Source organism: Anser anser, assembly GCF_964211835.1.
Source record: "Anser anser genome assembly, chromosome: 2".
Classification (NCBI taxonomy): domain Eukaryota; kingdom Metazoa; phylum Chordata; class Aves; order Anseriformes; family Anatidae; genus Anser; species Anser anser.
In genome coordinates this window covers 145,103,922-145,131,689 of record NC_139721.1, presented here as the reverse complement: position 1 = coordinate 145,131,689, position 27,768 = coordinate 145,103,922, and the positions used below count along the sequence as shown (strand labels likewise).

Genomic DNA, 27,768 nt, shown 5'->3' with positions numbered 1-27,768 from the left:
TAGGTCCATTTTCTAAGTTTCAGTGTAGTACAAATTTATTCTGACTCTTTCCCTTACCAGTAAATTTCATGTCAGGAAGACAGGCTTCTCTTTTTCGCACCTTCACAAAAAATACAACTAATCAAAGTTAATAATATTTTATACCTTGCAAAACTTCTGCTAAAAATTTGTTTAAAAAATCCCCAATATCACTGCAGTTTTTGTTTGCACTGATGTGATGCCCGTTTTCTGATATGGAGATGGCCACGGAACAAATTTGTGTCCATAAAATACAATGGTCCTGCCTGCATAGTCTCAGCTTTCTAAATATGCATTTGCTTTGGAATTACACATCTCCTCAAACATTTCCCAATACAGAATTCAGTGTCATGCCTTTCACTTCAGTCCTTTATCTCACCAATATTGTTTTCACAAAAAAAATCTCATTCTTACAGGCCAATTTATTTTTAAGGATATCATTTCTTTTCAGATTATCATTGTTCCCAAGCTGTGTTATTTCAAAGCCCCCATAATAAAATATAGCCGTATTTGTCTTTTTTGGTATGCCAGACACAACTCTCCCTAAAGGCCCTTGTGACACCTTCTGTTGAAAGGAGAAGCAATTGCTACGGTTAGTTTATTAGCTGGGCTCTCACCGGCTGCTAAAATAGGTCACTAAGATACAGGCACCTCGAGCAAATGACATTAATTGCTTCTTTTGTTGGAACTGCTTTTTGAGCTGCTTTTACATTTTCTCTCGTTATGCTTACTTTCTTGCTCTCTTTTTTTTCTTTTGGTTTCTTTTTTTTTTTTCTATATATTTAAGGGCACTGAAGTCAAGAAAGAAAAGCAGACCTTGGTATCTGAACTTGGACCAAAGGCTATATATAGAGACGCTCAAATCCATTAGTCTCCTGAGCTGTTTGTATTTGCCAATTCCTTCATAATCACAATCTGACACATTTGTAAAAGAAGTTACAGTGTGCATACTAATACAGCCTATTTTAATATTTGCTCTCTCTGCAAGATCGAGCACTAATTTAGACACTCAAAATAGCTCTCCAAATGAACCTGTTTTTCTCCCATGACTTACAAAGAAACTACGGAGAGTAGGCATTTCCTCTAGGTATTGAAAGTGCAAATGCTGCTTACCCATATAATGAATGTACATATGGTTGGGTACAAAAATAAAAATTGGCCTGATGTAGGGTCCCAAGCTGGGTAACTCTGAATTTTAATAATTTCAAATCTAGTTTGAAATAGGATGTTTATGGCATGCTTCCTTTCAGTAGGGCACAGCTTTTATGCTATATCAGAAAGGAATACAGGAATCAGATAATTAGAGAGTATGTTTAGGTGGGAATTGTCTGGCAGTTTTAGCCCACAAAAACTTGCTAAACTCACATGTATTAGAGTGTAGTAGGTGGAGTCTTCTGGATTATTTAATGTCTTGGGCTTCCGTGGCCTCCTTGGGGGTCTCTGCTTTGGGCGAGAGTCTTCAACTTTAGCTGCAACTGTGGAAAAAGCAGAAAACAGTAAGGCTTATTTCTTCACAAAATGGAAGGCTTTTACAAAAAGAGAATTTCACCGGAGAGCAAAAAAATCCATTTAGCCAATTTACTGCTCACAGTCACTCAAGAAAGCAACAGTTTTGGGCATTCCCATGTCCAGACTGGAAAGGAGAATGGGTTTATTTATTTGAGGCCTGACTACCCACATGGACTCACGTAATGAATGTCACACTGGAACAGCCCAGCAGCCTGTCTGGCATGGGCTTCTCCTCTGAAAAGGGTTGATGCTGCACATTTGGAGAGGTCCTCTGAAGGGTAGTGGCTACCAGCTCAAAACAGAGAGCTGAGCAGGGAGGGTGATGTTTTTTCAGACTCAAGTCAACCGTTAAGGTGTCAAATGTGGGATCCAGCATTAGATATCTTCCCTACCCTATTCAAAGGTTGGTCCTCTTCACTATTATGGTGTAGATTTTCCCCCGCTGAGGCTGTTCTGTTTCAAGCCAAATGACATACTGTTGGGCAACACAGCGTGACCATGCCCATAGCATCCAGAGCAATCCAGTTTAGATTCTCTGGTTTAGATGTACTCAACTCAACGGTCTCTACTTGTACAAAAGCTTTCTACAAAAATACCAGGAATGTATTAATTCTAATGGAAACAAAACCAAGATTTTCACACAAAATGGAACTGCTGTCTTCTGGTAATCTCCAGACTCTAGGTTAGAGACTGATTTGTGGGCTACATAAGAGTCTATAAAAGAAACACCTCTGCACTCATCAATGATGATAGTGTGAGGGTGGAATAAATATCTAGCTTCAATAAATTACTGAAATGTGTTCTGCTCATCTACTCCTGTTTCACATGAAACGACTTTGACTCCATAACCCAGATGTGCTAATTACATGTGATTGAGTCTTAGAGGGAAGAATGTACTTTGTTCTCTAATGGCCACCAGAAACTCTTTCTCACTATAAAAATAAAACCTCTCCCATATACATCAGACAGCTTTTTAATTATAGAGGTAGCATGATCATTTAAAATGAGAAATGGTCAGTAATACATCAGTGTTGACTCCTGCAAAATTAGCTGTGTAAGTTTTTTGTTATGTGTGATAAATAAAGGCTTGTAAAGGTCATGGATATACAGAGGAGCCAGAATGAATAATGTTAATTTAAAATGTAGTTGGATAATGATTACATTTATTGTTTTAGTTTCTTATCTAAAATGCAGACTGCTTCTCATGTAATGAATGAACAAGTACCTTTTAACATTTTGCACTTAAGAGAACGATGGTGTTTTTCTAAGTCAGGGTACAGATAATTCATGCTAAACAATGAGATTTAGATGCAATACATTCGTTTCACTAACCTGTATTAAATATAAATTACATTCTTTTATTTGAGTAGGTATGGAAGGCCTGACTGTGCTCTATGTGGGCTGCTGGTACCCTGCTGCATTTCAAATGGGCCACCTGGAGTTATCTGAGTTTCCATTTGTGACTGAGTAGAGGCAAACCTACCCTGTTGTATTTTTAAACACAATGGGAGCCTAAACTGGAAACAATACCTTAAAACAAACAAACAAACAAAACCAAAACCAGAAAACCAAGCACATAAAATTCGGTGTAATTGAAGAGAAATACCTAAACTCTTGTATGTAGAACATTTACAAAAACTGTATCAAAGATCCTGACTGCATGAAAATCTGGAAAAAGAAAATGAAATCAAATTGGAGGCTCTAAGAAAATCTCAAGGAAAAGGCTCTCGTAATACCTAAAGATTTTTTATTGTCCGCCAAGAATCTGTAACGATGTATGCTGTTACATTATTTAATTCATCACTGTCAAACACATGAAAGCATTCTCATATTCTAGACAACAATTATTCCACCTGAAATTAGTTGTACACTTCTTGCATATGTGCTCTGCAAAGAAGACTCGTCTTCCATTTAAAAAAATAATTTTGACAATGATAAGGGTTTTAGGAAAAAAATACCTAATTATCTGGGCTCATGCATGTTACATATGTACAAGCTATGCAAAAGAACCGAAGGGACAGAAGTATCCTGCTGGGGCAGCCAGTATTCTAAGCTTGGACATCCGTTGTTCCTTTTTAGAATTACATAGGAGGCTGAAAAAGCAATCCTGAATTTTGCCTTTAAATCACACGGTACGTTAAAAGTAGCTTGCTGGATTTAGCTTTCTTTGTCTCCCCGGAAAGTAAACTTGTGATTTCCCTCTGCACTTAGATGTCTGTGTTCATTGCTACTGAAATACAGCCGGTGTGGTAGTTGTTTGTGGTATTGGATAACTCACTGCACAAAGTAAGATTTACTTTTTATTAGCTGCTGATAGTTCCAGAAATCATTTACTTGGTAGAGTAAAGGTGGAAGGCAAATTAAATGCCCAGTCCTGATAAATGGTGAGTTTGATGTGCTTGTTTTCTAGATGGCCTATACCTTTCTGCATTAAGCAATGAAGCAGAAAGGTGTAAAATCATTCACTTATTAATAGGCCAATTATGTTGCTTCTGTAGTCCATAACAAAGAAAATGTTTCTTTCGAAGCCTGATCTCTCCATAGTAAAACACCTCATTGCTTATTTTTGCTAAAGATCCTCCTGTAGGAAGGTTTTTGAGCTTAACAGTGAATGTGTGCCATGCTGTAATCCATGCCCAGGAAGTTAAATCTCTCCGCTGCCCAAACCTGAAGCAGACCATCACAACATACATTTGATCAAGTGATGGTGGAAAGTTTAACAAAAGTTAAGTTCACTCTCCAAGAGAATGAACAAGTTACAGTGCTAAGGGTCAGCCAAGGTGTGTGAACAGTGTGGCTGCTATTTAGTGTATGTGTATCCTGAACACCACCTCAAACCACAGAAACTGCAGAGAGCAGTGCATGTTTGAAACATTCAAGTACAGGCAAGAAATGCTTGAATAAAGATGAGTCAGTAACACCAGCCCTTTACATTGAAATGTATCTGCACATCCTGACGTACAATGATAAACTTGGAAGATAACAGTCTAGAGGAATCAACATCCATGGATGCTAATGTAAATTAACATATGACTTATACCGAAGACTGAAGAAATAGCGTGCTTACAGCTGTGATAAGCATCTAAGTGATGAAAGGTCTCTGTTTCTTAGGCCACCTGGAGAAACAGATAAACTTGTCTGCAGGCCACCTAAGTGAAATGTTACTTGTTTGATTCAGCGTTGCTCCACATCTTATGGGGACAGGAAGTATAAAGCTAGTCTCAGAAATAAGCAAGAAAAAAAGAAACAAAAACAAAAAACAATACATCAACAACAACAACCACAAACAAACAAAGAGGCAGTAGGACCTGTAATTGTCTGGGTTTTGTTGGGGAGATTGGAAGTAATCAGAAAAATGCAGAGATAGTAACTGGAATTCCAGGACATGACAACAATAAATTAACAGCTATTACTGCTTACAGCATTTAGGTGCATTCCTTTTTGTTGTGTTAATTGTACCAAAAAAAAAAAAAGTAAATTGAGTTTGGGGAAATGCACGTAGAAAAAGCACTATTCTTTAATGTTCTGGTTAGTAATTTTTAGGGCTTGTTTATTCATATGATGTTCACCCATGCCAAGAATTGGAAATTATGGTTGATGGACACAAGCTTTTAGCAATCTAAAAAAACATAGGGGGATTATTCTGGCACAGACTTAGAACTAGGAACTGCAAGAGATGGAGAGCTTTCTAGTTGCACCCAACAGTAGTTGACAATGTTTGATCTCTCATGCCTAAGTCCTGCCCGCCTCACCAAGGGAGGCAGTTTCAGTCTCTGGCTGATACTGATACTCTCATATCTGAGAGTCTGGTGGCCTAGCCTGATTGTTGTTTAGGAAAGGATGTTTTAGGGAAATGGCTTTGCTCCACTTCCTCACCTTCCCTCACCTCATGCTCTGCCAATGGGTCTAACCAGCTCCCAGCACAGATCTTATGTGCCCTGGCTGCATGGTGCCCAAAGAATGACCAAATAGCACAAGCCCTTCACTGCCCTGCTTTTCTCCAGGCCCACTCTTCAGTGCTCCACAGCTGGCCACTCAGTTCCTCTGTGCAAAGAGGAAAAGACTGGCCTCAATACTGCTCTGCTCCCCTAGCACTAGAAGAGCTCCTTTTTTCCTGCAAAGGCTGCCCAAGTACTCAGTGAAAACAGTGCTGCAGCAACCTACAGCAGGAGGAATACCGGGTGAAAACCCTGCCTGACTCACGGCTTCGTGTAGCTGAATAGGCTCTCAGCTGCACAGGAGCTCCTTGTTTCCAGTGAATTTCATTTTAAATATAGAAAATTCTCTTCCAGAGATTTCGTACTTGAACTGTCATTTAATACTTACAAAGATGAGCACCATTATTCATCTGGTAAAAAAAATAAATCTGTTCCCATCATGATCAAATTCCCACGCCTTCAGGTTTCGACCTCAAAAAACTAGATAGTGCATCTATGCTAACACTGCTGTAACCCCAAGGCTCACTAGTAGTCCAAAAGTGCAGTCCTGGGATATAGCCATTATGTTTGCTGAATGTATTTAACAAGAAAATATAACCTACTTGGTGATTTGAGCCACGGGGAATATTGTTTATTCCAGTAACCTTGTGCAGTGTACCTTGTGCATTTTAAATTCACTTATGAACAATTTAACCTTGTAGATTTAAGACTCATTTAACCTTTTGGCTCATAGGTTCTTTAAATTGCAGGATTTGCATTTTTATTAAAATAAACAACTTTGAAAATCTGAACACTTGTCACAGTTCGCCACCCAGATGTCCCGCAGTTCCTTCCCTTCTGTGGGCAGCAATACAATAAAATATTTTATTATAGGAGCAGGTAAGTTCTGTTATAGGAGCAGGTAAGTTCTAAAACTGACAGTGGCCACCTACCCACTGATGAAGGCAGACAAGCATTCCTATCTGGCATAAAGCTATAAAAACAATTCACATGTTATAGGTGTAAAATGACATATAAAACCAGTGAAGCTGAGGAAGATATGTAAATAAGTGTAAACCACCAGAGTAATTAGATGCAGGCAAATACTACATGATTTAAACAACTGCTAGCAACCTCTGCTTTCATAAGGGTAGGGCAGCAAAGGTTGCCCTAGAGAGAAACCTGCAGTAAAAGTGTATCCTTCTGTAAATGTGTGTTTATAAACTGTACTGTAACACATAATGTACGCAAGAGGACAGGAAGGCTCCTCCCTGTTTAATAACAGACAGTCATCACTCACCATGTCTACCTGCTTCACTTTAGCATGGCAGTCTGCAGCACATTATCTCAAATCTTTATTTTCTGTAGTTGTCAGAGATCTCACTACACTGCATGCAGAAAGTAAGAAATCCAGGCCGCTGGTAACTCCTGTTTTGTAGACAGTGCAACCTACATGATCATAGGCACACTTTTATTTACCTATTCTGCACATCCAGGTAGATCGTATTTGCTATAATAAATATCTGCTTAAGTTGAGACAATGCAGCCTTGTGATTGAGTTCTGTAATGCTTAGGCTCCAACCAGCTCCCAGGCACACCTGGGAATTGCTGCAGCATCTTCTTTTGACTGATCTTAGCTGGAAAGGAAACAGTTTTCCTGTCGTGTGAATTACGTTTGAATGTAGAAAAAAAACACATTCATGTTCCATACCAAGAAAGGTCTTTCAGTGAGGCTTAGCAGTTATAAATACGGCTGCAGGGATGTGAGGAATCAAGGCTCAGGCCCCTGCTGCCATCCCGCCATGCCCTAGGCGAGCGGCTGAGCTGCTGTTCACTGTCAGACTGACCGTGGTGTGGAGACTGAAATTTCACATCATGGCTTGGAAGGGACAAAGTTTGACTAGAGGCCAGCTGGCTTGCCTTGCTTTTATAACATTCACTATCTGTCAAAAGTCACCTTTGTCACCTTTATCACGAGTAGCCACACAACTTGTGTGAGGTACGACGGGAACGCAGCACACAGGGACTACAGCTGCCCAACTCAGACCACCTGGGCAAGAAGGGCCAAGGAACCAGACCCAGCTCCAAGTGTAATACTGCCTGTTGTACCATGGGACAGCTGGCTACAAAAAGATTGGGAACAACAGTTATAATAAAAGCTGGCTTTGGAGCAGTTTTACTTACTGGAGCAGAGCATTAAGTGAGTTACTGGCTGGAGAGCCGTAAGCAGGCTGGAAAGGCTAGTTTGGTTTGAGATAGAAGAGGCCAACTCATGCTTTACAACATTTAAGGGCAAAGCAGGACACTAGCAGGCCTGTGCCTTAGTAGCACATTTCTGTTTGTACTGAATTCATTTGTAGCTTTGTGGTCAAATAGTACCCACTGTTTCATTTGAAATGCATTCACGTTGAAAAGAGTAACTCTGTCCAAACATGGATTATGATTACCATTGCTGACATTTTTTGCAAAAGGCAATTAGACATTATTAACAAACAGTCACTTTTTGCACCTGTAACTTAAAGAGAAGAAAAAAAAAAGGATCAAAACATTCCCAAAGACTATGCCTGGTACACAAAAGAGCAAAGTGCTGTCATATCACACATACACACATTGCCAGGAGAAAAAAATAAGAAAATAAATCCTCCTTTTGTTAAAGCCACATAATACCAGCTTGTAAAAATGTCGCATTTCTTTCTATTCATCAAAATGAGACCAAAGTCCTTATGCCACTCAACAACTGTTTCACTGTTGTTTTAAAAACTTGGGACTTGGTTCAAAGAAATGTATGACGCTCTTCACTTCCACGTTCAAAAAGATACAAGCAGCACTTTCACACACTTCACCATTGGAAAAATACTGTATTATAACACCACAGAGATGTAAAACACTGTGACATTTTCAAAAACAAAGGGAAGTTAAGTGGCTGACTGGTAACCAATTTAAGCAGGGTTGCTTGCACAGGTGACAAGCTCTGACATTCGCTTGCCTCTTGCAGAGCTACTTAAATTTATAGCAGCGCTTAGGGAGGACGTTGTTCTATTCTGCGCATGGCATGAACATACTGATACACTTTCACTGTGTTCACTGGTGTAAGTAATGAGACCTTTAACTGGTTAAACAGGGATTTTTTTATTCTCATCCCTCTATCTACCTCTCTTCCCTGGCTTCTGGAGGAAGAATGTGTAAGAACCAAGAGCTATTTTCCATAGCACACATTTTTAATCCCTCAGATCTACCTCATAAAAAATCTGCAATATTTAATAAAGAACTCAGTACAAACCCAAACATTATTCAGCCTTTAGTGAAAGATCACGAAACTTCGTTTTTAACTTCACATTTGTATTCTTTTTGTTATTTTTTGGGAACAGGTTGATCTACACAGATTATCTAGGAGCAGCCAGTTTATACTTGGAGGTTTAGATTTTCAAAGCACCAAGCCCTCATTTTAGATGCTTGACCTCTTGAAAGGACTGCAAAGTGGGGGTGCAGTACCTTTAGGATCTCTTCCACTTAGCCATGGGATCTGAATGATGTTTTAGCAAACATGGCAACCAATGCCACAACGTTATAATGCAAGTATTACAATTGGCTCCGGGCGGCCAGGGGCACTTCTGCATTTGATCCCAGCTGTACAGAGGTGAGCAGAGCTCTTCCCCAGAGGCAGGGAAGTGGCATAGCTGGCACAAGCTGCCCTGCAGAAATGGAGGCCCACCCAGCCAACTGCCATGTTTGCCCTCGTCTTCCTCTGCATCTGCGGCCCAAAAAACAGGCTGAGGAAAACCCATTACGTCCACTCCAACTGAAAAGGCTTGAGCGACTTCGTCAGCTCTTTGTGGACCTCCTGGTGGGGCACACTCTGAATGCCATGTCTTCCACCTACCAGTACTCCTCCCCACTGCACCTAACCTGCTCCAAGAATGGTTACATTTTGAGAACCCTACTGCCCATGCTAACTGGAATATATGTATCTTCGGAGTGTGTCTTCAGAGGTAATATCCTCTTAAGTATGTAAGTCAAATGGATGCTAATTATTAATAAGAATTTACTTATAATTTTAAAGTCATGCCCACCAACACGGGGAGGAGTTGCAAGTATTGCTAGACTCAGTTGCACTTCTGGGTAGCTAAAATTTTTACTCAGCATAAATGTGATAAACCGTGGCAAAGTGTTTGACATAGTACCTAAAAATATTTTGTTTTTAAAACATAGCTGCATATCTCATCCATGACACATACTGCTGAGGAACAATGAATAAAAAAGAGTCAATGTGGATTTTTTACCAAATAAAATTATTACTAGATATGCTGTGTCTAGGCCTCATGATGATCCATTCACCAATCTTAAGAAGCGCTGAAACAAAGTACCAAGAAAAACGGTAAATGTGTAAATCCCAGTCATGCTTGGACATTTCTCTGGAAAGTATTTTTCAGACACATACCGATATGAGGCTTAGTACAGAAACAAACAGCCTGAGTTACATGAGAAGCCAGAGCTAGTTCCTCTTCTAGTCCCTGGCCTTTAAACCATGAATAGGAGTTGTTTCTTGACAGCCCTGTTAACAAATGAAAATTCGGCCTAAACAGTAAGGTTCAACATTACCTGACTGACAAACATTAGAAGAAAGTTGGTCATTAGTTTGCTTATCTTTGGACAGCATCACAGGTCTCAGCTGATGTGACAATATCATTTCATTTAATTTTTGCTGCAACGCTAAGTAGTCTTCAGATAATTTCGATATCTGAAAAAATGTAACACAGGATTTCTCATTATTATATAAGTAAGTATATATATGTTCCAAGGTAAGCAAGGGTAAAATGGTGGGCTTGATAATGAATTTAAAAGGAATTGCTCCAGCTACTATGCAGGCCCCTACCACACTTACCTCCCAGCCCTCTCCTTAAAACCAACCAAACAAAAGTGTAGGAAACCCCACACTACTGCCCAGTCCTGCAGCTACTTCATATTGGTTCACTCAGGTGAGCAGATGGTGTCTTGCTGATGTCGGGATGCAGAACAGCTTCTGCAACTGTAGGCATGCATCTTGGCACACATGCAAGTCCCTGGCACTGACACAGCAGCTTACAGTTTTATTTACAGAGACATTTCAAATGCTGAATTAAGGGCCTTGCTTGGTAAATGCACATTTCAATAAAGCCAGAGCTTCTGCATTTAGGTTAATACTGACACAATTTTTTCCCATTTTTCTAACTTCATCTTTCCCTCCTTCCTGAAAAGGGTATTTCTCTTGCAGCCCCAAATATACCTTTTTATGCAACACGAATTAAAAATACCATCAATCTCAGTTGAGAGAGTGAAAACTTGGTTCCACTGAAGTCAGTTAAATAACTTTGCCATTCTGTCATTGCTCAGTGTGTTATGTTTAACAAATTTAGCTTATAAGCTTCTTACCTGCCGCGAAAAAGCTGCCAAATCACAAGGCTCTTTCTCTGAACCTCCCTTCAGTGTCTTAGAGTCCTCAGCCTCCATAACAGTGCTTTCCCTATCTTTTGTTGTTTGGGGATCATTATTTTGAATGTGTACTGCTTCTGTTGGCTCCTTTATAGTTTTCTCTTGGCTTTTGCAAGGTAATTTCCCTTCTTTTCTGAGTTGTCCTCTCCTTCTGTAACCCCTGTAATTGCTCTGAATAACCACTGCTGCCTTCTCTTTGTCTTCTGAATCTCGTTTTTCTGCTTCAGCATGCTTCCGTGAGCCTCTTATTGACTCTTTTCTTATAATTCCTTTACATTCTCTATGCATCATCACTTCATGTTTCACATGGTTTCTTTCCACATCCCCATTAGTCTTGGGCTGGACCACAGCAGATTCTTGATTTTGCCCATCTGCACTGAGTGTGTCTTGGTTACTTTGCCCTTGCTGGAGATCAGGTTCAGCTGTGATTTTGACAGAAGTTTCGCTGGATGACTCTTCCAAAGACGCCTGGTCTTCACCTTCACCAGCATGCTCTACTGCAGGGTTCTGCTTCATGGAAACTGTCTCTTCTTTAGCAGGCATTTTCTTTTGCTCCTGTACATTCCCTATGTCGCTATCTCTAGCGCACTCACTATCAGTAACAGCATCACCTTCATCTTGAATCTCCTCGTTCACTGCTTCTTCTAGTATAACATTTTGAAGTGGCTGCAGTTGTGCTTCAAGGTATTCGACAACAGATAATTCTTCCTCTCCTATTTTTTTACACTGTTCCTTTATTTTTTTACGGGCTCTGTAGCCTCTGTAATTGCTCTGAACAATAATAGCTGCTTCTTCCTCTGTTTTTGGAAGGGCACTCTTCACTCCAGCTGGACTTTGCTCATTATCTTGAAGTTCTTCATCCTTTTCCTTTTCACTAAAGGATGATGCATTTTCGGTTTGTTTCTTTCTAAGTGATTCCCTGAATGGAATAGAATTTTGGGAGAAATTATAGCTGAAGGAGATGAAGGATAGTAACAACTTTGCAACTACCTTTGGTGATGCTTGTGTAGTAAAAGGCAATTTGATGCATTGCAAGATGGGAAAGATTTAATGCACATAGCTGGAATTGAAGATAGAAAACCAATCTATGTTTTTCTATTGACTAATACTTCTTAATGTTAAAAGGGATATCCCTGTTAAACTGTTCACAGAAAATTGCTGCACAAGGGCAGGTGATAAAACAGAAAAAGAATTAATTGAAAGTTTAACGAGAATGTAAGGCAGAAAATTTGTAGCACCTCCACTGTGTATAAATACACACAACCCTAAATGTATTAATGAAAGAAAACTGCCTCACTTCACACTGGACTGTTTTCTTTCTATAATCCTGGGCATAGGTCCAGGTCAAACTTCAAAGACCTATTCCCTCCACTGTGTTTGTTACTGTCTATAAAACTTAAGTGCCAGGTGAAATCTGCCACGCTGTTCCTCCCCTTTGCCTCCTGAGAAAGGCTTTTGACTCATTCACAGCTGCTTTCTACCTCTCTGGAGTAGTCTCCAGCTACTGAAATGCTGTCACTGAAAACAAGATGGTGATGTGCAAAGTGCTCCTCTTCAGTGACTGGGAATACAGCCATCTTGCAGAAGTATTTAGAAAGTGGTTTGCCTCCCCTTACTTTCAGCTGTCTGATCTGAGCAAGTCTTCTAGGTTCCTGCTTGTCATCACCTATGCTTATCAGACAGTGACTTAAGATGAGAGCAGTTCCTTGCAGATGCCTATTTCTTGCTCTTGTCTGAGCATTTTTTTGCAATGAGCCAGTTCCAAAAAGAGATTCATTTACAAGTTACATTAACATTACAGGTAAAACACAGTATTGTTTATCTTTCCGCTAAATATGCCATTATTCCCTGAGCTTGAAAATATGAGAAAATTGCCTACTGACACTGAAAGAACTCCAAGTGAATGTACATTACTACATATACATCTAGAATAATTCTAATTTGCTTCACTTTTAGATTATATCCTGTTTTTATCAGTGTAGTTACTAAAAAGGGACACAGTGACAGAAGAGATGGAAAACATTACTACCTCCTCTTTTTGAAGTTCTTCCTCTCCTTATATCCCCTGTAGTGAGACTGAATTACGGTTGCTGCTTTGTTCCTTGCCCCAGTTAGTTCTTTCCTCTTCTTCCTGAGTAAGTATCCTCTGGCAACTGACATAATTTGTAATATAAAACAACCTTAGGCAACAAACAACGGGTATCCCAAACATTTCAGAGAGTTAAATGATAACATCATTAAACAAAACAAATAACAAAAATAAACAACAACAAAAAAAGGAGAAATAAGAGCATACAGACTGGGGCAGTAATTATGATTACATTTCAGCTGAAATGATTCTGTCCCACAAAACCTTTTGGGATTTCAGAAAGCTGCAGCCGTTCTACATGAGGACACAAGCAAGATCTTTCTCAGTATTTTATTGGAATGAAAAAAATAAAGGAAGATGTTGAAAGACACAGAACCATAGTGCTGTCGAAGTGCGTCTAGAACACTGTGCTCTCAGTGCCACGTACCTGCTTTGCCTGATTCAGGCAATTGATTTGACTCAAGGTCTTTATTTCCCTGGGAAACACCTGGCAATCAGACTATAGAGATTACCAGCCTGTCTTCTGGCACAGGCTTGGAACTTTAATTCCTTAGCTGAACATTCACCAGATCAGAGAGAAACTGAAAATTTTATAGCTCAGCAATTATATCAGACCTCGCTCATGCTCCTTTTGCAAAGACTCATTATTCAAAATGAAAAAGCTCAGCATGAAAAGTGAACTAAGCTCCCAAATAACCAGGCACACTGTGGCAAGCATACTCAGTACTTTTGCTTTGTGGCATGTTTAAGTTCAAGTTTCTGTTGTGAACCAGGATAAATACTCAAAGATAGGTCTCTCACCAGACACATATGCACCCTCACCACTATACCAGTTGGTAGTGTAAGGACTGGGATTCAGCTCCAGGTGAAGGTAACTAAAGTTAGGTGTGTATATGAAGGTGTTTGCAATTGTGCTAAGTCTCTAAACTCTTGTTAAAGTCAATGAGTAGTCACTAGGGGCTTAATATGCTTGCTGGCACGTGAGTATCTAGTGCCATCTGAAATACTCCACGATGCCTAAAGCATCCACATGGAGCTGGCAGACACGTCGAAACAGACTGGGCTTTCTGCTGAGAGGAAGTTGGGTGTGCCACATGAAATAAAGCTGGAGGCCAGACACGATAACCTGGGGCATCTCGAATGGCACCAGATACCAATATAGGTACAAATTTGCTGAGCATTTGGTGGTTTAGAATAAAATTACTCAAACTCTAGGCTCTGCTGACTATAAGAGGAGTTTAGAAACCTAGGTCACTTTCAGAGATCTACACTGAGGTGTCATAATCAGAAACTGAATCCCATTCAGAATGTTGCTTCAAAAATTCCTGAAGTTGCAAATCATTTCCTAATGGAAACTAGCACACTCTCCACAGTGCTGTGGTTTGGACAAGCCTGCAATTTCAAAGATTCTGCACAAATCCGCTAATCCCTGGCAAAATAAGATGAACAAAGTGTTTTGTCAAAATATTTCTGTTGAACTCTAACTCCAAATGCAATAGCAGGACTATGGGGATAGAGGATTCAGGTGATTTAACTACCCTGAGGAGATGGTAGATACGGGAACTCTCATTCCAACTGTGCTGAGTGTTGTGCATCACAGAGGAAGGTCAAGCTCACTTAAGAACAGGAGAGGAGCATAAGCAGTCTGTCCTAACACATTCATAAAACATTATGTTAGTTTTTTGTTTGTTTGTTTGTTTGTTTTTGCTTTAGCATTCCCTATTCACAATTTAGACCAGCTTGGGCTACACTAGTTGCAGTGGATCGGTGTAAGAAGCACTGTATGAAAGGGCCATAAATTACATATTGATAACTGGACATAGAGTAAAGGAACTCAAATATTTGTTCAAAGTGGCACACTTGGGTTTCATTTTGCTGTCTGGCAGGGCTTTAGAAAAGTGCAAATTGTAAAGCATTTTGAATACTTTCAGAGTTTCTTGGACTTCTTGGGCAAATTCTCATTCCATTTCCCTTTAAAAATAAGTCAACAGGAGATAATTTTAAATATATCAAGTTACATTGTCAGTGGACATGCTATGTAAGCCAAATATGGCCTTTTTAGACTTATTCTGGTTCACTTTTGAAGTTTGCTTTTGTTTTGATATTGTGGCTATCTAAGCATTGCTTTCAAACTGGAAGAGAGGTTTTGTATTGACTTAAAAATAAATAGGAAAAAATACTCTGAGAGTTAAGTAAAAATGCACTTCCTTCTGCTTTAGCTTCTTGTGCACTGAAAAAAACCTTGAAACTATGTTCAAGATAAAGAAGGTGGACGAGAGGAAACACTGGGGAGATCAACAAACTGAGTAAAGTGATAAATTCATAGTTTTGCATTTGCAAAATATTCTACAATAATTGACAAGTTTCAGATGGGTAATTATTTTTGGCACATCACTGAATTTTATTCTGGTTTTAGGTTGCTTTTTATGCTGATAAAATTATACCGACTGCAGCAAAGTGCTCTTCAGTACACTCTAACATTGGCTCAATGTAATTAACAGATGCTTGTGACAATGATTAAAACCAACACTAGTGTTGGTATATACTCATGAAGGCATATCAGAGGAAGTTTACATCTAGATAGCCTGGGTACTGGCAGCATTAGCTTATGTTTGGGGTAACTACCTTTGTAATTACTAAAAGCACTGTGCAGATTTGTGCCAGCTGTTTTCAGACCTGTGCCTCTCTGAGTTGTATTGCCACTGATTTCAGAGCTGCCTAGACTACATCTGGCTCTGGGACATCTCTGCAGGGACAGGAGGGACAGAAAGGAAGGAAAAAGGGATGTCATATAGTATACAACAAGGTGCAAGGTGATTATTGCTGCAGAAGTGGCAGAATAATTTCAGACTGAGTCCTGGCAAAAAAAAAAGAATCAGATACAAGTGAAATTACAGGTTGTAGTCTTCTCAAACATAACTGATATGTAGCAAAACCTATTCCCAACTGAACAGCATGCACACACGCATTATATGCACATAATCTCATACAGGGCTTCAACAGCATCAGCTGCAATAATTAGACATAACAAACTAGGAGTGAAAGTCTTGCCGTGGCATTTAACCAGCCCACCTCCCAGCTGTGGAAAGGGCCTCTATGCTGCTTTGAGGTACACGTAGTGGAATACATTGACCTGCCTCAACCACTGCATATAGATATATAATAGATAAATTATACGTTAGAATCTGTAAATGAGCATAGTCAATCAGTGTAGCTAGGTAACAGCAAAGAATCTGGATCAACATATTGTGTTTGGATAGCATGTTAAAAACATGGAAAGCAAACAATTCTTACTTGCTTGAAGTCTAACAATGTATTTTTCCATTTTTTGATTACGTTTTGCTTTTGTGTATTCTTTACGAGCAACAAAACCCCTGTAAGCTGAAAAGAGATATGAAAAAATAAATAATCCATTAAGATACACAAAAAGGCTTTAAAAATAAAAAGAGTCTGTAAGGAATCATAGGCCTCCATTAAAATATTCATATTTTTTTTCAGGCTTTATCTTCCCAAAAATGGCAAAAAAGCACAAGCAATACGAATCTCCATAAAAAACTACATTTTATGGTGAGTAACATTATTAAGAATGAAATAAATACAAACATGAGAGAATCAAAATGTAAAATAAGATGCTGTTTGAAATATATTAAAAATTTCAACTGACGTCTTCATCAAAGGCATAATTGGTCTTATTGTCTTGGACAGTTAATACATTATATTTTCATTATTATATTGCACAACCTTGTCAGAGCATGTCAGAATATTATTAATAACAGTATCATTTATGCAATCATGTCCTTCCATTGTTAAAACTGTCTTTAAATGCAACATTGATAAATGTAGCTTTGGTAAGAAGATTGTCATAAGCTGGTTAAAAGAAATTTTTCTTCATAAAAATAAATATCATGAAGTATTAGATATTTTGTAAAATGTAACAGCAGAAAAACAGCAAAATCCACATCCGGCATGCACATCCATCTATCAGCTACACACATGTGCTAGATTTAAGGAAAATGCTAAATGTTTTAAAACTATTACCTGACTGTATTTTAATAGCACTTTGTTCCCTTTGTTCCTTTATCTTTTTGTATCTCCTTGACACCAGCCACCCTCTGACATAAGCCTGAATCAAAATAATCATGTCAACTGTCTCCTTTCGCATTAAATTCAGCTGCTCCACGTGATAGTATTTGAGGAACACCTTAAAAAGAGTAAGCAGACAAGCAGTAGTTCTAGTTAATGCGGCTTAGACAGAGTGGCCCTGTTTCATAGTCCCAGTGCAAAACCTCGGGCTGTAACTACAAATCTGTTTTCAAACCTAAGAGTCTGACGGTTTCGCTAACCTCAGAAATCTGATGTATATTGCATACAGGTGATCCAAATCTAAAACTTTCCCAGTTTAAATGTAAGGCATTGTTTATTTACTAAATTGCTTTTATCAAGCATGAAGCTCATGTAGATCCTTAACAACTAGCCCAGCATGAGGGATACAAACACATTCCTGGTTTACATTAGTATAAAATAGAATATGTAGATAGAGCTTGTGCAATTAAGACAACAATTACTCTCATTTTACAGAATTCCCCGTGATCTTTGATCACTCTAGTACAGATACAGGTTAACTCTAATTAAGTAAACATACAATATAGATCTCATATCTCAAAACACCCTTCCCTTCACTACATGTTATCCATTAGCCTCACTAAGACAGCAAAGGGAAATAAATGTTGAGGAGGAGGTAACTTCATGGCTTGTCCGGCCTATCCAGGAATATGTCTCAGAAGAAGAATTGTTTCTTCTGCTCTGAGGTGTTTTTGTATTTCGTGCAGTTTAGGATCCATCTAGGATCCATTTGTCCCTCTCCCTTTTCCATGCACTTCTGTTACATTAGAAGACTGAGACTTGGTGCAGTATTTGTCTGACAGCTTATTTTTTTTCTGGCAGATCTCCTGGGATCCATCATGTCAGGGCCGGGGGGGCCTCTTGGGTGCACTGGGAAGGCTGGTGAGCTAGAACCAATGGCATGAGTATGGGAACAAACATATTTCTTGTATATCAAGAAAAGCCTTCCTCCGACTTCACATATCTGAGATCTATGTCTTCTCCCAGTGCTCAACAAACTCTAGCACAGATCCCTCTAGCTGGAAGGTGAAAACCTTCTCCCCTCCCCTTGTGAGTCTGACTGCTACAAGAAAGAAGTATGAGCTGATCCTTACTATCACATTTTTGGAAAAATGATGCAAGCAGTGTCATTGTCACATACTGCTTCGTACAGGTGAGGCAGACTGTGGCCTCATTACAGTCAATCAGAATTTTAACACACTACTGGCTCAGGATTTCAGCCAGGAATCATGGAACATTACCCAGCAAAGTCTGTTTTTCTGTTTTGTTTTTGTTTTAGTACCAGGAGAGACCAAGAGCTACACCAATCAAATGGATGAGAAAACCAATTGTCTAATAAATTAAGTGACATAGTGCAATAATGCTGTTACAGTGTATATATCTATATCTATATCTAATTACTTTAGTTTTTCCAAGAACCCAGTTGTCCAGGTGAGCTTTTTCCAAGATGGCAGCACAGGTTTCCGGGCTGACTGGAGGATCATCATTTGTTTTGTAACAGATGAGATAATACCTAAAGACAAATATATGATTTGTTATTCCATTAACGGTGAACAATATATGCAAATACATTTAAATCATTCATTTAAACAATAAAAACAGTTGCATGAAAGAAAACATAGCACTGAAAAAAAAAAAGCTCACTAAAAAAATTGCTGTGATTTATATGCAGCACTAAGAAACTCAATTAAAAGTGGATGAGTGACATATTGCACACCCTGGAGGGCTGTTTAATTCTATGTCAACATTGAAAGGTTTAAAAAAGTGTGCAACCCAAATGGGGCTGTGTGCCAGTGCTTTGCTGCTCTGACTCTCTGTGAAAGTGATTTCAGTGGCAAGATAAAAATATTTGTGTTTTTCTGCCTAAATTAGCTTACTTCATATCTAGAAATGTCGCGAAGATTTCCTGTTTTATTTCAAGTGCTTAGATGGTAAACATGTGAGATTCATCCCAGCTCTTGTTACCTTCTTGGATTCAGCTTTATAGATCCTTTTGGAACATAATATTTGATGTTTTGACATATCATGTAAGCATTTAATTTGGCAAACTAATTTCTCAGAACTAACTCTGACTGAGAAAAGAGGTCAGGATGCTCATGCATAAAAATTACCTATAACATACCAACTCAGCTGGTAGGTAGGAAAGCACTTGCATTTTCCAGAATGTAATTTCATTACAAAATGAACTATACTTGTCTTGTTTTGATTTATTTTGTCTTGTTTTGTTTTTTAATTCAGAAAAAATATGTGAATACCATTACGTGTGTTCCTGACACTGTGTTCTGCTTTTTCTCTTGTTACTCAAAGTTTATACACCAAGTTGGGTTGTACCAACTTTAGATGAAGATAACGATTTCCCAGAGGACTATAAAAAAGGAGACAATGCTTATTCCTGTATTATGACCACCAATTCCTATATATATATGTATGTATATGTACATATATTTTTTTTATTACACAATGAATTGGTTTATTTTAACAAAATAACTTTTCAAATATCCCAGGTCTACCTGTAAGTCTCAACTACTAATAAAAGAAAGACAAAGAGACAGGTACTTATTAAAAATCCATCTCTATGTGAGCGCCATATCATCAGTGCTTCAGGCCTGCACAGCCTCACTGCAATCAGGGGCACACTCTCTAGAGAGCTTCCCCATTGTGCTCACTGACTGTCTCTCTTTTACCTGCACAGCAGTTTTTGATAAAAAGCAGCAACCAAAAGCCACAACACATCTTGGTGCAGTGATAACTACCTTTTCTCATCCTGCACTCTTCCAAGACAGTAATAGTCCCAGCAATACTCTTTCCAGATACTGAGCTATAAAAACTTTACTTTCTCTTTCCTCTCCTTATGTGCCAGCAGCACTCTGCGGCTAGCTCTCTCTTTCTAGTGCACTGTTACTTTTACGCATTTCTGTCTGAGTGGGTGTTGCTTGCTTCTTCCCAGTTTTACTCCCCATTCCATAAATCTTAAATTCTGATTGAGGCAAATAATCAGCGTCTTTATTTGTAAAGGAGAAATCTAGGTTAAATGCTCAGTATTAATTTTTTGAGGAGGCAGAAGAAGAGAGTTAAAGGGATTATAAAATAATAGTGAGTTCATTATTCTTCTTACATATGACTAATACTTAGAAAGCATATTTCAAACAGAACTATGAACTTAATGAACTTCTCAGTCCTAGATTAGCCATTCCAAATTATCACCCCCCTGCAAAGGCAGATGTTGCACAGTTCTGAACGTCAGGAGCTAGAGAAATGGTGGTGCTTCTCAGAGGCTCTTACTCCAGATTCTCCATTTTAATTTGAAGCATTACACTTCTAACCCTCCAGTCTTTGAAGAAAATTTTCAGATTATAAGCACGACAAATAATTTAATCAAATGCAGATGGAGCATAAAACAGTCATTCTGGGATGCATCATCTTTCCCTACCAATCCAAAAAGGCTTACCAATCTTGTGCCTGAGCTATCCTGTCATCCAGCCTGTAATCTCTTTTCTAACAGGAAATGTCTCTGTATTTTTTCTTTAAATACCATGCCAAACGCATTGCTGATGCTTAACCAACACTGAACAGCAATGACAGAAGAGAAAAAGGCACTTCTTCACACCAATGTTACCGTTTTATGAAGTTAGCAAAGAGTATGCGGTGTGAATAACCCTGTCTTCGAATCCTTGCTGTCTCCAGAATTCCGGTGTAACGCAGCTGAACCAGCACTTTTTCTTTATCAAACTTGTTTGCCTGCCGGTCATTGTTTGGCTTGATGCACCTGACAAAATGAGGCTGGCCAACGACCATTTTGGATAACAAATCCATCAGGGAATACTGCAGAAAGGAACAAGATATTTGCTATCAGGAGAAGTATAAAACTTTTATGCAGGTCCAGGTGTAGCTGAAATTTCATTTCATATGATCAGATTTATTTCATGTGCAAATCCATTTAGATTTCAGTAAGCTGGTACTTTAATGATAGATGAAGTAAATTGTGTAACAAGAGTTCTAGCTTTGAAAAGATCAGCATATACTACTTTAGAGAAACTGACTCCACATGGGCGTATCACAGTCCACCCAGGACATTCTCACAAAGTACAGTTTTGGTATATGCAAAATTTATGGTACTGCCAATAACTGAACACCTGCTTTGGTCTTGGAAGCAACATTATCTTTAATTATGGTTCTAAAAAATGATCTCTTTTTTGCAGGCTCCCTTGAAGACCAATGCATATAGCAGCAGCTGTTAGGCTGAGTCTGCCACACCAAGTTCATATCAAGCCGTACATTTAGCAGAAGCAAAGCACTGTTTGCGAAGTCATAACTGAATTCTGAGTACAACTGCAGAAGGGAATGTTAAATGAGGAATATTTCTAAAAGCATACCACTTATTCTCATGAAATGCACAAGCACATGAATGCCCATTTTATGCCTAATACTGAAGACAGAGAACAAATAGGTGTTTGGGGCAACTGTATCAGTTAGCCTGGCATTGGATTGTGCAGCTGTTACTGAGCTTTATTATTGACAGTGTGGCTGTTAAAGGCTGTTAAATGCTGTCAGACCTGATGAAAGGGTAGTGTCCCTGGAAGCCTCTCCATGCTTGCCAGCTACATCAGCTCATCTAATATACAACAGAAACTCTCCTTATACTTCTTTCCTTTTCTTGGACTCTTGTTAGGCAATTACAACCCACTTGCATTTTTTTTTCCTGTTGTCACATATTTGAAGATCTTTATTTGTCCAGAGAGTAAATCATCAGTCTAAGGGTGGACAGTGGAAGTGCAGCAAGCCAGTAAATATTGCCATCCTTTCAATAGGATGGAGGAACCTAAAGTCACCCTGGAAGAGGGGCTGCTTACTCTATTCTGATACAGCATATCTTGTTCATTAGGGCTGATGGTGACACTACAGCTGCCCTGCCAGGAACAAACCTTTGAGGAGGGTAAAACTAGAAATGCACAAAATCACAATTCAAAAGTTGCACTCCTCCCACCTCACCAGGGTGCCAGACTAACAGAGGGATGCTGTCTGTAGCTCCCCATGACAACTGAGGTGAATCTGGCTGTAAACAAGCTTGACTTGTATTTCATAAAATTGCTTCATGGGAATATCTTATAGAAACACAAGTGAAGAGGCTCATTACTCAGGATTCAGCCTGACTCAACAGAAAGAGGCAGCCAGGATGTAATGCAGTTCAGCAGTAGGTTAGATACATGAAACTGGTGTAGGCCATCAAGAGACATATGTTTCCTATTAAAATATGCAATCCCATTTTGGACAAATGCTGCACCAAGCAGCAAAGTGCTTAATTAGATTTATCACTCGTGGCAATGGAACACAAACAAATAGGGCAAGCTAACGGACATATATATTTTTTCTACTCAGCCTGAGGTAGCAGATGCTTTTCTCAATCACCCTTGGATATCTGCATATGAGTAAACCAGTAGGGATGAAGCTGAATCTTCATTTGAGAGCATTAGCTAGCATGATCTGAGCAGGGATTTCCACTACAGCAAATAGTAACAGGAAAGTGCAAATATAATGAATCCTTCACAGCTTCAGTTGCTACATTTGTTGGTAATGCACTGAATCAAAGACAAGAGCTTTGAAGTAGATTCAATACATTTCTCCATCCAGAACGTTAAAACGCCATCCAGCTTTGGATCACCATGATACCTGGGCTGGAATTATCTTTGACAGTCCCAAAAGCCATGCAATTAAGTCTACTAAACAGAGATCCTGCTCCTTACTGCTCTCTGTCATAGATGTAAATGAGCTCTTAAAGGTCATGAAGATTACCTGAGCCACCTTTACATTTTTGCTGGGAGATAAGAGGAGCTGGAAATTCAGACCTGGGCACCATTAAGCCAACTCTGTGCATGACTTTGGAGGAAACAGTGCTTTTCACAGCTATTTTCTATGGCAGGATCAGCAGCACTGCCAGCACTTGGAAAAATGAAGAGCACTGATAAAAGAGCCAAAAGAATGCACTCAGAATAGCCTCTGAGGAGTCAAGATCTTTCTCTGTAGCTCCTGCTCCAAATTAATTAATTTTGCTTTTTTACTTCTTAAACTCTTAAGGAAATGCTATATGACTGATATCCAACTTTCCCTTATCTCCTTTGGGGAAAAGCAGGCGAGTGAAAGACAATTCATATCAATCATCCTGCATCATCGTGATGGAAATGTGGCTGTGTGTTTGAGTACAATTAGAGATGAAACATCACGATCTCCTTTATATATTTGTACTGCATAGACTGCTGAGCCCTATAAGCAGCTCACAAACTCTAAATGCATCACTGCTGACTCTAACTCAACAGGTGCATTTCAAAAGGTGAAAGAATAAATATGCATTCCACTCTAGAAAAAAAAAATTAAAAGATCTGATATCTTACTCTAAAATAAGAAGCAACTGTCTGTGTTTTCATACTGGTTGTCTCTCTTGGATGATGTCCGGTATCTCCTGCTTCATTCTATATGGATGAAGAAAAAAAAAAGACACTTCTTATCTCTGTTGAGTATGTAATGCCATTCCCAATGCCTCAACAAACCACCCCTCAGAGAAAATCATCAATTAAAAAAAGTACTCAAAACTGAGAAAGTTACCACATGATCACTAGCACAAAGTAGTTACACCATTACATTACTTTGCTACACAATACACAAACACTCACACACCAAGGACACAATTTGATAACAGAACATCTAAATAACTGCTACAAATAACCTGACAATGTCTGAGGTCCTGTTTGTTATTCTGGTGCCACTGCTATTGTGGTCACTCTCTGTGGAACATGACCGTACTCCACACCAAAATTTTAATTTCTCTTTTTGCTACAATATAGCTAGGAAGTATTTTTTTTTTCTGAAATTGTTATAAAACTATAGCCAGAAAGAAGGGAAATGTTAGGTTTTTACCTCACGGAAGGAATATGAATTGCACAACACAAAGATATCCAGCTAAACAGAAAAGAAAACAGGAGAGGGAAAAAAAACCATCGAAGGGGTTACTTGCTCACTTTCAGTACCAATAACAGTATTGCCTTTCTAGTTTAAAATAAGGTTAAATGCAGAATCACAAAATCAGTTTTCTTACCTTTGTATGACTAATTGATTTCTGGGGGGTCCACATCTGGTAACTGATTGTAGTTTTGCTTTTACTGTGTGCCAGGTTACCTATGGGAAGATGAAAGAATGCAACCTACCAAAATGCTTAGATCTCATCTAAACTAAAAAGTATGTTGAACCACCTTATTAAGTGTAACCATATGATTATAAAGGTCGTTGACTTTTTCTGAGCATGTCCTCATTTCTCTTTTCACCTTGGGATGGAACAAGTTCTGAAGAAATTGCATGATGATGGAACATGGGCTGAATTTTCCTCCTTCAGCACTTACGTCACCTACTAGAGCAAAAAAATAAACACACTGCTGCAGAAGGTAAAAAAGGTGTATCTTCTAGCATCCGTGAGCTTTTACCCTAAGGATGTTATTTTATTATCCTAGTTCTAAGGCTACACATATATTAGCTAAAAATATGTGCTAGCACCCCTCTCTGGCCCTGAGGTCGTGACATGGCATGACTCAAGTCTATACAGCTAAACTGTATACTTCTCTACTCTTCTAACTAACTGGTAAAAATAGGGTTGTGTCCTCCCACAGAGCTCACTGGAAATCATTGCTGGCCTGCACTTTGTTGTGACATGTGCCTGGGTATTCCTGGGAGAATGCTAGCTGATGTGGACCAGAAGTGTCCCAGGGAGGGCTGCTTAACAATTAATCAAAATGGGCAATCCTGTGGCAGTGTTTCAGCTACTGTTCACTGGCCGTGTTTTGTTTACTATCATAGACTTTGTCTTAAAACTCCAACCTTGGAACTCTTAGTCAAGTACGACCCCTATCATAATGATTTGGAAGAGGTTCACAGAAGTGGTTTATACAGAAACTGATCTTCTAAAGGAATAATGAAAATGCTTCTGGCCTTTACACAATGTCACTTTATGTTGATAAACCCCACCCAATGCTGCATGCTGCAATTGCTTCTGCTAATAACATCATACATCTGACATCTCATTACACATTGCAAGAGCCTGTAATCTCTCTCTGTGCTCAGGTACTATCAGTAACAGGTGGATAAGAGTTGGATAAATAGCTGCAACTATATGGATGCTCAGCTAATGTGCCATCTATTATGTAATGATATCAAGTGCCAAAAATCCCCTGTGCTTAGCTGAATGTCACAGGGTGGGATGCAAAGACAGAGGATTACTTATACCTAACATTAGCTGTCTGGACATAAGGTGTCTATAGGATTCCTGTTGTATTCCGTGAAGAGAGGAACCTTCAGAAGAGATTTATCCCATCCTAAGAGAAACACCTGAGATGGCAGAGCAGGATGGGCTGGACTCTGGATATGCCTCTACATTTCCACTGATTCTAGATGAATGACAGACCAGAGAACTAGCTTTTAGTTGGCTGGATGTGGATGGTTTAGGTCAGTTTCCAAAGGCTACAAACAATGTTTGATAATGTTTAACAAGAAGATTAACTTTCAGAGTTATATTGTAAAACATAACAAAAGTTCTTGGGACCATTTGGGCTCTGACCTTGGCTCCATAGAAATTATAGTTTAAAATCTCAGCAGATATCAACACATTAAAAAGTTCAGGGAAGGACACTGTGTTTAGTGCTTTTTTAAGAATACTGGCTTAAAAAAGACCTTAAGGACTGAATTTTGCACTTCTCCAGCAAAGCTACCTTTGTGAAGAATAGTGGCTTTGCCAAAACCTCAGTTTCTGTAAGCAATGATAAAATTTTAGAGAAATTTCCATTAGGCTCTTCCAATTTAGCCTTCCTGTTCTTCCTTGTAGTTGTACAAGAATGTAATGTTGCAAAGTACGTACTGTACAGCATCAGTGCCCTCACACAGGGAGCAATACTACACAATAACAAATAACCCCTGCCTGGCTATAATATACATAATGTAACAGCAGTTACTGGGTAACCTCTTGGTAGAATTTAAAGACAGGACACAAATGGTATTTGCCACTTAGATTTTCTGGTTGTAAGGAGACTTACCTACCATCTTAAAAAGGCACATAGGACACTGTACAAAGGGCCTAGTTCATCTGAGGTGCAACTTAGGAGCAATTTCTGTAGAGCCAGTTACTTTCCTCCACCCCCTTAAAAACTCCCTGAGGAAGTGTTCGCAACTAGGACCTCAACAGTTAGACACAATAAAGGACTAAGAATGGGGAAATAGAGGAGTGTCTCCTCACTCTTGGCAGTAGGTGTTAGGACTACTACTTTAGTTCCTACTACTTTAGAGAAAAATTGCACTGAGACAAACAGGCAACTTACATATACCCTGTCCAAAAAAGGCCAGTGACTTACCTGATCCTTTCTGTTCAGTCCTCAACAAAAGTGATGCACTCCACTCCCTGTCCCGTGCCCCTAACCTGAAGAGGGGACCCTGAAAGAAGCCTCTACCACTTCCTTCGCACTTGACCAGACCAGTCCCTCCCCTGCAGCTTGAGACGGCAGGGGCTCCATTCTGTATAGATTCTAGGGTTGGAAAGTTAAGCCACAAAGTGTATAAAGTCATCAATAAATGGTCATATGAAACCCAGCAGTGGTCAGCATGAAGGCTAGAGAAGGAGGATAGGAAGATTACCAGAACAGCAATACCTGTTTTTGTAAGAGGGTGGGTTACCAACTGTCGTGTCAGATTGTTTTCAGATGATCGCAGTAGCAGCACGATATCAGCTGGCAGGGTATCTCTGTTTTTGGCTAGGAATCCACTCGCATTATACAGAACCTGTTTAAAAAGTGCATCTTATGGGTTTTTGGAAAGTAACTGTAAATTTAAGTACTCTGGCATGTGGCTTGTAATATATTAAGAGAAACAAACAGTTTTTCTGCCACAAGGCTTACTCTCACTCACAGTCTTTCTTTAGATCACTGACAGTTTTAACTTTTCAATACTGAGAACCATTATGGTGCAGGTCACTAAAAGCAAATCTATTACTCCAAGGAAGTTTGAGACACTTCTTTTCCCTAACGCAGATGTGTTAACACTAGTTTTAGCCAGTGTGGATCCAGCAGTAGGACAACCACACTGTAGTCCTCCTTTACACCAGTTCAGGTGTGAACACATAATTAACAATGCACTTGCTTTCAACCCTATCACACAGTATTACCCATATGATTGTACAGTCTTTCTGTCCCACTCATATTGTGCCGCACTTGCCCCAGAGGAGCAATCCTCTTCCTAGGGATCCTCTTCCTAGAGATTTCTGTATTAATTATAGAGGCAGCCTTCAAAGTCACAATCTGCAATTGAAATCTCTCTGAACACATGCAGGTATGGTATACCTAACTCAAAATGTACCTCCAGGACTCGTGAAATGAACCACAAGAAAACCTGGCCAAAAGGTAACAAAAGGTAGAAGATACTGGCATGTTTAATTTCAAAAGAAAGCACAAAAAACAACCCACTGACAATCTTAAATTAAAAAAAAAAAAAAGCTTGTAAAGGAAGAGGAAAAAATGTTCTCCAGGTTCACAGTAAATGGGACTAAAAGTAATGAGCTTAAATCACAGCAACGGAAATTTAAGTTAGGCAGTGGGAGAAACTTCCTAATGAAAAATGATG

At 39.1% G+C, this 27,768-nt stretch overlaps 1 protein-coding gene across 15 annotated transcripts in view; it reads right to left on the bottom strand.

Annotated features, from left to right (window-relative positions):
• The window catches only part of MYO3A (myosin IIIA), a gene marked incomplete at its 3' end in the record, with an annotated part of 121,909 nt that overhangs the window by 7,241 nt on the left and 86,900 nt on the right, over positions 1-27,768 (bottom strand). For 11 of the 15 annotated variants that reach the window (XM_083826224.1, XM_083826225.1, XM_083826215.1 and 8 more), the window contains 12 exons: positions 26,802-26,931; positions 26,508-26,678; positions 24,212-24,291; positions 23,511-23,588; positions 20,741-20,946; positions 18,526-18,637; positions 17,041-17,203; positions 16,297-16,383; positions 12,943-13,066; positions 10,854-11,832; positions 10,044-10,182; positions 1,384-1,493 (listed from right to left, as the gene is read on the bottom strand). In XM_083826224.1, coding sequence (XP_083682350.1) covers positions 1,384-1,493; positions 10,044-10,182; positions 10,854-11,832; positions 12,943-13,066; positions 16,297-16,383; positions 17,041-17,203; positions 18,526-18,637; positions 20,741-20,946; positions 23,511-23,588; positions 24,212-24,291; positions 26,508-26,678; positions 26,802-26,931 — 2,379 coding nt within the window. Of the gene's footprint in view, positions 1-1,383; positions 1,494-10,043; positions 10,183-10,853; positions 11,833-12,942; positions 13,067-16,296; positions 16,384-17,040; positions 17,204-18,525; positions 18,638-20,740; positions 20,947-23,510; positions 23,589-24,211; positions 24,292-24,329; positions 24,521-26,507; positions 26,679-26,801; positions 26,932-27,768 lie in introns of those variants that run through there. The other 4 variants (XM_083826227.1, XM_083826228.1, XM_083826220.1 and 1 more) reach the window with 3 other exon arrangements.